Source organism: Notolabrus celidotus, chromosome 7 (genome assembly GCF_009762535.1).
Source record: "Notolabrus celidotus isolate fNotCel1 chromosome 7, fNotCel1.pri, whole genome shotgun sequence".
Lineage (NCBI taxonomy): Eukaryota > Metazoa > Chordata > Actinopteri > Labriformes > Labridae > Notolabrus > Notolabrus celidotus.
Genome location: NC_048278.1, coordinates 29,320,474 through 29,330,775, shown reverse-complemented (window position 1 = coordinate 29,330,775; position 10,302 = coordinate 29,320,474). Strand labels below are relative to the sequence as shown.

Sequence of the window (10,302 nt, the reverse complement as noted above, 5' to 3'; positions counted from 1 at the left end):
CATTCTTTTGCTTGTCAGAGCCCCTGTGGTGAGAGCTTTTTAGACTCTGATCCGGACTACAGTCCTGAGCAAAGCACCTCATCGGGTCAGAGGGGACAGGCCCGAGGTCCAGCGACAGGGGCAGTAAATAGAGGCAGGGGAAGCAGAGGCAGGGGACGGGACTCGGATTGCACGCTAGGGAAATGTACGCGCAGGAGGCGGGCAGAACGACAGGACGGGATTTGATTGGTTTCATGATTTTGGACCCAAAAAACAGGGATTGGTTGGTGTTTTCCCAGGTTTACTCTGGCTTTTTTTCGCTCTTTTTTAAGAACACATTATGTATTGATTGCCTTCAGAACATAAAGCCAGTATAAGACAGTATAAGAAAAAGTGTATCTACATCTGACTACCAACCCCAGCTTTAAACAAAATCCATTTATTGGTGGTTTATTGCCATGCCCACAAAAAGCTTCTATATTAAATTCATTAAGTATCCCTTTTGTTTTGCTTTTTGGTCACTGGTTAATTTAGCTCTCAGATCAGTGACTGTGACACTGTTATGGGTATTATATAAAGATACCCACTATCATCTCCCCTGGAAGCTGCCACTATGTCTCAGATATTTGTTTTGGTCGTCTCTCTGAGAGATGAATTAAATTGCTGCGATGCTAGATAATACAGCTCTGTCCTCTTATTTTTCTCTCACAGAGACATAATCCAGCAGGGATTCAGTGCGGCCACCTGGGCCCCTGAAATTTCAACAGAGCTGTTGAAGCCTAATATAGAAAAACACTGAACTCCATAGTCTGAGACAGACAGCAGAGAGAAGATCATTATGATTTCACCAACAATGGAGTTACATAAAATGATACGGGAGGTACGCACTGAAAAGAGATGGAGACTAACAGCAGACAAGTCCATACAATAATGTAACAACAGCTATGCAACATGTCAACATAAATTTCATACTGCACTTCCACAAAAGACAGCATATTTTACTTTGGTTCTAAATTACTTGAGTTCTTTGGAAATATACAGAAGCATGACAATAAGCTTCTTGTAATATGTGTGTCTTCTTGGAAAAATAACAAAAAGGCCTTTTCACTCCTTTTTGCTACCATATAATTATTCCATCCTTTGCTGCAGTGGCAGCCTCTTTGCTTACCACCTCATTCAGACATTTTCTCTCACGGGTTTTCTCCTGCTTTCTCCGGCTTTCATTCAATAAAGGAAGCTGATTTCATATACCTTTTACAACATTTCCCAGTGAAGCATGTCGGCCCTGGTTTCAGCCCATCCACAGAAGAGTGATACAGACTTCTTCAGAGCACACAGGGAGAATAAGAAGTCAATTGAGAGAATAATACCAACAGAAAACGAGAAAAGTCTGGTGGTAATGTAAGCCAGAGTTGCCGGCTGAAGATTAATGTAGAAACAAAAAACATAAGCCTGTTTTTCACTTCTCGGCAAATTAACTGATGTGCTGAAAGAGACGCACATTTCAGGTATCATTCCAACATATGTGCACATGAGTGAGTTATTATTTAAATTGTGTCTTGCTTCCATCAAAGTAACAACAAGCCAACATCAGAAGGTGGCCTCCTCACATCAATCAATCAATCAATCAGTCAATCTTTATTTGTATAGCGCCAAATCACAACAAACGTTATCTCAGGATGCTTTTACAAACATAGGAGGTCTAGACCACACTATGTCAAATTACGAACAGAGACCTTGAGTCCAGATCGTCCACAGCAAGAGGACGTCTACGGCAGCTCAGAGGAATCTATGAGACAATGGAGCTCAGGGACTCCAGAAAGGTCTATGGTTAGTAACTTTCAATGGGACAGGCAGAGTTAAAGTAAGTGATGGGGGGAAGGGGGTGAGCTAGGATCCCAGTGTGTCAGTGTGCCAGTTCCCCCGGCAGTCTAGGCCTATAGCAGCATAACAAAAGCTGGTCCAAGCATGATCCAGCTCTAACTAAGTGTAACCGGCTGATTAGCGCTCATGCCCCACAGCTGGGTGGGAACCAATCACCTGCGGTTACCTGGTTGTTTTGCGGGGATAAAATTGAGTGACGGAGCTCCCTTCAGTCTCTGCAGAGCTCCGGGTTGAGAGCAGGTACGAGTCGCGTGTGTTAAGTGTTTTCAATGTTCGTACATGTGAGTAACTTTCACTCTTATTCCAGGACGGTGTTCCTTTCGTGTTGGTGGATCGTGGATCGTTGTGTGCCGCCAGCGCATATAGTACGCGGTACGAGCGCGGGTAGTGACGTGATAGGGTCGCGGACGGCCGAGGTAAACCTCAACTGGGTTTTGTTTATCTTAATGTGCCGTTTTGTTGTAAGTGGTTAACGTTCATGTATTTTGTTGCAGATTGCCACTTTTGCCTTGTCTTTTTGGTGTCTTTTGTCTCTTTTTGCCTTTCTATTTAGCTTGTCTTTGTTTTGTTCTTTTTGCCTTGAGTTACAGGCTCTGCTCAGTAACAGTGTGAGTTAAAGACTCTGCTCAGTAACAGTGTGAGTTAAAGACTCTACTCAGTAACAGTGTGATTTAAAGACTCTGCTCAGTAACAATGTGATTTAAAGACTCTACTCAGTAACAGTGTTAAAGTGTCCCCGTCCAGGCTGTGTAAGCAGCCGTGGCTGTAGCTACAGTTTATTGTGTCAGGCTTTTTCTTGTTCTTTGCATCGTCTAATTTATCAACTAGATGTGTGTTATTGTAGTGAGTGTGCCGTGTTCATAAGCCCGATACTTATAACCTGGCTGCAGTTAGCGGTGTCCCAACACTGATTTCTAGTATGTGATTCATGTTGAAGTAATGATAATAATTGTGTTTTAAAACTATTTTTCTGCCAGTTAAATAAAGATCGTGTATATATTTTCCTAAACCATGCCTTTGTATTCATTTGTGAACTCACCTGCGTATTGTTAAAGGGGAAACCCTCTGTTAAAGGGTCGGTAACTAAAAAATAAGTATATTGTTAAAACTCTTTGGGTGAAAGTCCCAAGGTGGCGTTGTTGGTATTTTATCTTCTAATCCCAGAAATCCCTTTCCAGCCCTAGCTTGGTTACACTTTTCTGGCGTTGTCGGCAGGATTTAAACAATCAAAGGCATGTGTTGGTTTTAGAAATTTGTTGCTTTAATGCTAATTGGCGATATTTTTATTGTACTGTTGTGTAGTGAGCAGACTGTGGTGTAGTGAGCAGTGAGCAGACTGTTAGCATTTTTTTTTTCTTTCTCTCTTCCTCTTTCCATTTATTTAAAAAGACAAGGCAACTGTTGGCGCAGCGTGGGATCTGCTGTTTGTCCTGGGTGCAGACCACTGACCGACGACACGAGTGGCTGCTGCTGTAGTGTCCCACCACCATGGAGGACGAGCTGCAGGACCTCAGGGAGCAAGTGCGACAGCTACGGGCAGACAAGGAGCGGCTACAGGAAGAGGCTGGGCATCAGGCCGAAGCACAAGCGGGTCCGAGTGCCCCCAGGACAATGATGAACACTGCTGCCCCCGAACGCATCATCTACCTTCCACAAGAAAGGAAGTGCCCCATGTTTAGGGGTACTCATGGTATTGGGGTAGATGAATGGGTGGAGGAGGTACGAGCTAGCATGAGGGCTAGACATTTGGGTCCCAATGACCAGGCATGCTTTATTTTTGATCATTTAGAGGGCGAAGCCAGGGATGAAATAAAGTACAGGCCACGTTTAGACCGTGATGACCCAGAACGCGTTCTAGCCATTTTAGAGGAGCTCTATGGGTGCCCAAAGTCCTATGTGTCTCTACAGGAAGACTTCTTTTCTAGGAGACAGTTAGAGGGAGAGTCTCTGCAAGAATTTTCTCATGCTTTGTGTTTCTTGATGGAGAAAGTTGTTGCTAGTGCCCCTAACAGAATGACTAACTCTTTTATATTGCTGCGTGATCAGTTTGTAGAGAAGGTTAATGACTTTGATCTTCGTAGGGAATTGAAGAAGTCTGTTCGTAGTGATCCCACACTGTCCTTAGTTGATGTACGTGCTGAGGCTATCAGATGGGAACGAGAGGGTAGCCCAGCTAACAGTAAACACCGTTCTATTTCCCCTTTATGTGCTGTGCAGAGCTCTTGTGTCCAGCGTAATGTGGAGTGCCCACTTAGCAGTTCCAATTCGGAACAGCTCGCAGCTTTGACCGCGTTGGTATATAGGCAACAGGAGCAGCTTGGTCAGCTCACTGAGGCCATCAAAGCGATGCAGGCGGCGCCCCTCGTCCCCAGACCTAGTCGGCCCAGTAGCGTTGTGTGCAGACGGTGTCACCAGACAGGACACTACGCCCGTGAATGTGAGAATGAGCGTGTCCCACATTGCCCAAGTAACTCTTCATGTGCTCCTCGCACCGTAGCCGCTACTTCCCAGGCAGAATTGGCAAGGGTTAGGAAAAAGGGGTCAGTTCAGGTACCAGGAGGTGCTAATGAGGTGGTTGCTACTACCTGTTCGGTACAGGTTGGGTCTTCTGGGTTGTCTTCATTCAGATACTGTGATCGCCCAGCCCGTGTCAAAAAGAATCCTGAAGCCTTCTCGAGGCAGACAAGGGTCGATGCCCCAAACAAGCTCCAGAAAGTTCTCCCCGGAACGGCCGTACCTGATGCCCTGCAGAGGACAGCGAGAAGGGGTAAGCGGCAAATTGCAGTGCAGGCAGAGGTAACGGCCTTTCCCTCCCGCACCCCAGCGGACCTACAGGCACTCCAGCAGGCGGATCCAGCCATTGGAGCCTTTCTTCACTTCTGGCGCCAGCAGAGGGAGCCAAGTCAGGCTGAACGACAGGAGCTGAGTCCCCAGGTGCGTGGGTTGGTCCGGCAGTGGGACCGGATTGTGCAGACTGATGGCCTGCTGTATCGTCGGCTGTTTCGCCCAGATGGCGGGGAGGAGGTCTACCAACTCCTGCTTCCAGAGGGTCTCAAGGAGGAAGTGTTGACGCAGCTTCACCAGAATCACGGGCACCAAGGAATCGAGCGAACTACTGAGTTGGTGAGGCAGAGGTGCTACTGGCCAAAAATGGACCTCGAGATAAAGGAGTGGTGTCAGCGTTGTGAGCGGTGTGTCCTGGCCAAATGTACACAGCCAAGAGTTCGAGTGCCCATGGGTCATCTCTTAGCAGCTAAACCGAATCAAGTGCTTGCTATAGACTTCACCTTGTTGGAGCCTTCCCGGGACGGAAAGGAGCTTGTGCTGGTGATGACAGATGTCTTTTCAAAGTTCACTCAGGCCATTCCCACCCGGGACCAGAGAGCAGCTACGGTGGCAGAAGTGCTGGTGAAAGAGTGGTTTTATCGCTATGGAGTCCCAGCCCGCATTCACTCTGATCAAGGGAGAAGTTTTGAGAGTGCAGTGGTTCGACAGTTGTGTGAGCTGTATGGAGTGAAGAAGACACGCACCACACCCTATCACCCCCAGGGTAACGGTCAGTGCGAACGGTTTAATCGGACTCTGCATAACCTGCTACGCACTCTGCCTCTTGACCAGAAGAGCCACTGGCCTGAGCATCTCCCCCAGCTTGTTTTTAATTATAACTCCACCGCTCATCAGTCGACAGGTGAGTCCCCACACTTCCTCATGTTTGGCCAGGAACCGCACTTACCTGTAGACTTTTTGTTGGGTCACCTTCCAGAACCGACTGAGGGGAGAGTGTGTGACTGGGTGGCAGAGCATCGCTGGCGGCTGGATGTTGCTTTTGACTCTGCCCGGGACCAAATGGAGGCTGCGGCAAGGCGGCGAAAGGAGCGACATGATCGGGGGGTGCTGGAGGAACCGTTGAAAGCAGGTCAGTGTGTGTACCTGCGGGACCATGCAGCACGTGGCCGTAACAAGATCCAGGATAAGTGGGGATCAACTGTCTTCGAGGTGGTGAGACCACCTGAACCAGGCGGAGTGGTCTATTCCGTAGCCCCAGTCTACGATCTAACTCGTGTGAGGCAAGTGCACCGGACAATGTTGAAACCTGCCCTGCCCCAGTCCCCTGGACAAATTCAGGTCAGGCCGCTGCACGCACCCGAAGTGGCATCGCCTTCAGAAGGTGATGAAGAGGAGGAGATGGTGGAGACTGGGTTATGGGTGGTATTGACGGCACCAGAGGACCATCGGCCCACTCCAGCTCGTCCAACACCTTATCGGAGTGCGCCAGTAAATCAACCGCCTGCAGCAGTTGCCAGTTCCTCCCCTCTCACACCGCTCCATGGAGGCCCTAGCACCAGCGCAGCTGTCCCACGCAAGTCTGTAAGGAAAACGGCAGGGCATCACACAAATGTGCATCGTCTCCCACGACCAGTGCAGGGGGAGGCAAGTAGGGCTACAACCTCTCAGGTATTGGGTTCTGGCAGTCTAGGTGCAGGTATCTTTCGTCCTTGGTCTTAATATTAGTGTTAATGTTAGTGTTTATCAGCGGGCCGCTGATAAAAATTGGGGGGGGGTAGATGTAACCGGCTGATTAGCGCTCATGCCCCACAGCTGGGTGGGAACCAATCACCTGCGGTTACCTGGTTGTTTTGCGGGGATAAAATTGAGTGACGGAGCTCCCTTCAGTCTCTGCAGAGCTCCGGGTTGAGAGCAGGTACGAGTCGCGTGTGTTAAGTGTTTTCAATGTTCGTACATGTGAGTAACTTTCACTCTTATTCCAGGACGGTGTTCCTTTCGTGTTGGTGGATCGTGGATCGTTGTGTGCCGCCAGCGCATATAGTACGCGGTACGAGCGCGGGTAGTGACGTGATAGGGTCGCGGACGGCCGAGGTAAACCTCAACTGGGTTTTGTTTATCTTAATGTGCCGTTTTGTTGTAAGTGGTTAACGTTCATGTATTTTGTTGCAGATTGCCACTTTTGCCTTGTCTTTTTGGTGTCTTTTGTCTCTTTTTGCCTTTCTATTTAGCTTGTCTTTGTTTTGTTCTTTTTGCCTTGAGTTACAGGCTCTGCTCAGTAACAGTGTGAGTTAAAGACTCTGCTCAGTAACAGTGTGAGTTAAAGACTCTACTCAGTAACAGTGTGATTTAAAGACTCTGCTCAGTAACAATGTGATTTAAAGACTCTACTCAGTAACAGTGTTAAAGTGTCCCCGTCCAGGCTGTGTAAGCAGCCGTGGCTGTAGCTACAGTTTATTGTGTCAGGCTTTTTCTTGTTCTTTGCATCGTCTAATTTATCAACTAGATGTGTGTTATTGTAGTGAGTGTGCCGTGTTCATAAGCCCGATACTTATAACCTGGCTGCAGTTAGCGGTGTCCCAACACTGATTTCTAGTATGTGATTCATGTTGAAGTAATGATAATAATTGTGTTTTAAAACTATTTTTCTGCCAGTTAAATAAAGATCGTGTATATATTTTCCTAAACCATGCCTTTGTATTCATTTGTGAACTCACCTGCGTATTGTTAAAGGGGAAACCCTCTGTTAAAGGGTCGGTAACTAAAAAATAAGTATATTGTTAAAACTCTTTGGGTGAAAGTCCCAAGGTGGCGTTGTTGGTATTTTATCTTCTAATCCCAGAAATCCCTTTCCAGCCCTAGCTTGGTTACATAAGCTTTATCAAAAAGGAAAGTTTTAAGCCTACTCTTAAAGTGGAGAGGGTGTCTGCCTCCCAGACCCTGACTGGTAGATGATTCCAAAGGAGAGGGGCCTGATAACTGATAACATCACAGTACTTCATTTCAACAGAATTAATTTGCCAGAATCTTGAAATGTGGCTGTGAAGTTTCTTTCATCCTGAAGGACAAAATAATCACTTCTGGTTTTAAGCATACTGAAGTTTATGGTTTTCATGACCTAATCAATCTACTTTAATCAAACAACGTCAGTCTTTCTGGATAGTCATCGTAAGTAATGTTCTCCTTTTCTTTGAGTACTTAACTGATGTGGCAAGAGGTTTATAAGTATTACTTTAGGTGTACCTTGTTCTATCTGTAAGACTTTTCTCTTTGTGTTGATCCACACCAAAACAGTATCTCATGCCAAGTATTTAGCTGCAAATACTGTAGCATCAGAAAGATAAGTCTATTCCAGGCAGAGCAGGCTACAAGTGGCAACCTTTGGCAACCCTCTACTGTCTTATGACCTCAGAATACCAGGGGCAGACAGAAAGCTGTAGAGTACACAAAATGGACTTAAAATGCTGCCACAGGCGGTTCTCCAATAATCCCAACTTTTTACATATTGGTGCCCAGTGGTGGACAAAGTAGACAGCTTTATTACTTAAGTCAAAGTATAGATACTCCAGGTAAAATATTACTCCAATACAAGTGAAAGTTGTTCAGTCAGATTATTACTTGGGTTAAAGTACTGAAGTACTTGCTTTTGAAAGTACTCAAGTTTTCAAAGTACTATTTAAAATATCTCAAAACATTGTATTTTCACAAGAATACATTCTGTTACATCATGTTTATTTAGGAACCTTTACTTGAAATCTCTAAAAACTATACCATGGAATAAAAACAGAAACTAAGTTACTCCAAGCACAGACAACTTAGTTTGAAATGTTCATCTGGAATGAAACAAACGTTACGTAGCTCAACACACTTTCTCAGGTTGGACTGTGAATGTTTGTATGTTTGGGCAGAGGGGGAAACAGGGAGAACATTTCAAACTATACGTATCATTCTTCATTTTAAAAACCTCTAACACGGGCTGAAGATATGGCCATGGGTGCTGAGGTGGAGAATTATAGCCATCATTACCACCTCTAAATTAACTGCCTGATCTGAGTGAAAGTTGCTCTGTGTTTGCTCCATGTTCAACTTTAGAGACGCACGATATACAGGTACGACTAAACCACTGAAACAAACAGAACTACGTTAACACATTTTACTGTCTTAGGGATCAGGGTAACACTTTACAATAAGGGTCCCTTAATTAGTATTAGTTAATGCATTATTAAGCATTAATTAACAGTTTAATAATAATAATAATAATAATCGTTATAATGTATTACCTAACATTAACTAACACAGTAGTTAGTGCATTAATAAGCAGTTAATTAATGTCCACTGCTCAGAGTTAATTAATACATTATTAAGCATTAATAAAAGTTACAAAACTTAATTAGTTAACCATTAGTGAATGCTTTCTGGACCCTTATTGTAAAGTGTAACACATGCATCACTTAAGTAACACATTATAAATGCTAAACTGCCTCATAAGCATCAGCATAAGCATAAGCATGTGCATCACTTTTAAGTGTCCTCTGGAAACACTTCTGTTGTGTTGCTGTCTATTTGCAGCACGTTTTTCTAATGTATTGTGTTGTGGTCTTTGCATCGCGTTTTCTAAATGCTGCGCATGTGTTGTCAAATTGATGAAGATGTTTTCTTAATTTGCTTGTGTTTTGTCTTTTTGCATGTGTTTTCTTAAGTTGCAGTGCTGTGAGCTCTCAGGGCCACCGTACTTCTCTGTGCCAGTTGAGATGTTATCTGTTTTATTCTAAATAAAATGTGTTGAATTCTGTATATGTGTTGCTTCAACTACATTTCAACTCATTTTGCTTCAGCGTATGTGTTACCTAAGGGATACATGTGTTACACTTTACAATAAGGGTCCAAAAAGCATTCACTAATGCTTAATTATGGTTATGCTGATGCTTATGAGGCAGTTTAGCATTTATAATGTGTTACTTAAGTGATGCATGTGTTACACTTTACAATAAGGGTCCAGAAAGCATTCACTAATGGTTAACTAATTAAGTTTTGTAACTTTTATTAATGCTTAATAATGTATTAATTAACTCTGAGCAGTGGACATTAATTAACTGCTTATTAATGCATTAACTAATGTGTTAGTTAATGTTAGGTAATACATTATAACGATTATTAAACTATTATTAAACTGTTAATTAATGCTTAATAATGCATTAACTAACGCTAATTAAGGGACCCTTATTGTAAAGTGTTACCGGGATCGGATTTCAAAAAAGAGAATGAAATTCAAGAGCTGACTTTAAAGCAAAAGTAGTGAGTAACTAGAGCACTGATAGAAATGTAGAAGAGTAAAAAGTACAATGAATGTCTTCTGAATGTAGTGGAGTAAAAGTAATACGTTTCCTCACAAAATAAAACTCAAGTAAAGTACAGATACTCAAAAAAATGTACTTAAGTAAATCTATTCTGTTACTATCCACCACTGCTGGTGCCCCATGGCAGGAGGTGACCTTTTATTTTTTTTCATCCCTGCCATTTGAATCACCCACGCAACTGTGGGTGACATCAGTGAGCCTACGCATATTTTTTATACTGCAAAAACTATAGAAGTTGTGTCTGAAAAGAAAGGTATATTGTGAACATTTCCTTTACTTATTACAGAAAGTGAAGAAT

At 44.0% G+C, this 10,302-nt stretch overlaps 1 protein-coding gene across 2 annotated transcripts; it reads left to right on the top strand.

Annotated features, from left to right (window-relative positions):
• The first annotated feature begins 2,568 nt into the window (after positions 1 to 2,568).
• LOC117815297 lies at positions 2,569 to 6,519 on the top strand. Of its 2 annotated transcripts, none has more exons than XM_034686929.1 (2): positions 2,569 to 5,551; positions 5,627 to 6,519. In XM_034686929.1, the coding sequence occupies exons 1-2, from the start codon at positions 3,352 to 3,354 to the stop codon at positions 6,367 to 6,369; spliced, it is 2,943 nt and encodes a 980-aa protein (XP_034542820.1). In that variant the 5' UTR covers positions 2,569 to 3,351; the 3' UTR covers positions 6,370 to 6,519. The 2 variants fall into 2 exon arrangements, with proteins under 2 accessions (XP_034542820.1, XP_034542821.1); XM_034686930.1 differs by having other exon boundaries at positions 2,569 to 5,805; positions 6,211 to 6,519.
• The last annotated feature ends 3,783 nt before the right edge of the window (positions 6,520 to 10,302 follow it).

Bases quoted from the DNA above. Each gene is read 5' to 3' on its own strand.
- LOC117815297 (XM_034686929.1), top strand. From the start codon at position 3,352: ATGGAGGACGAGCTGCAGGACCTCAGGGAGCAAGTGCGACAGCTACGG. The intron at 5,552-5,626 runs GTGAGTCCCCAC...GTCACCTTCCAG, and splicing joins CACCGCTCATCAGTCGACAG to AACCGACTGAGGGGAGAGTG.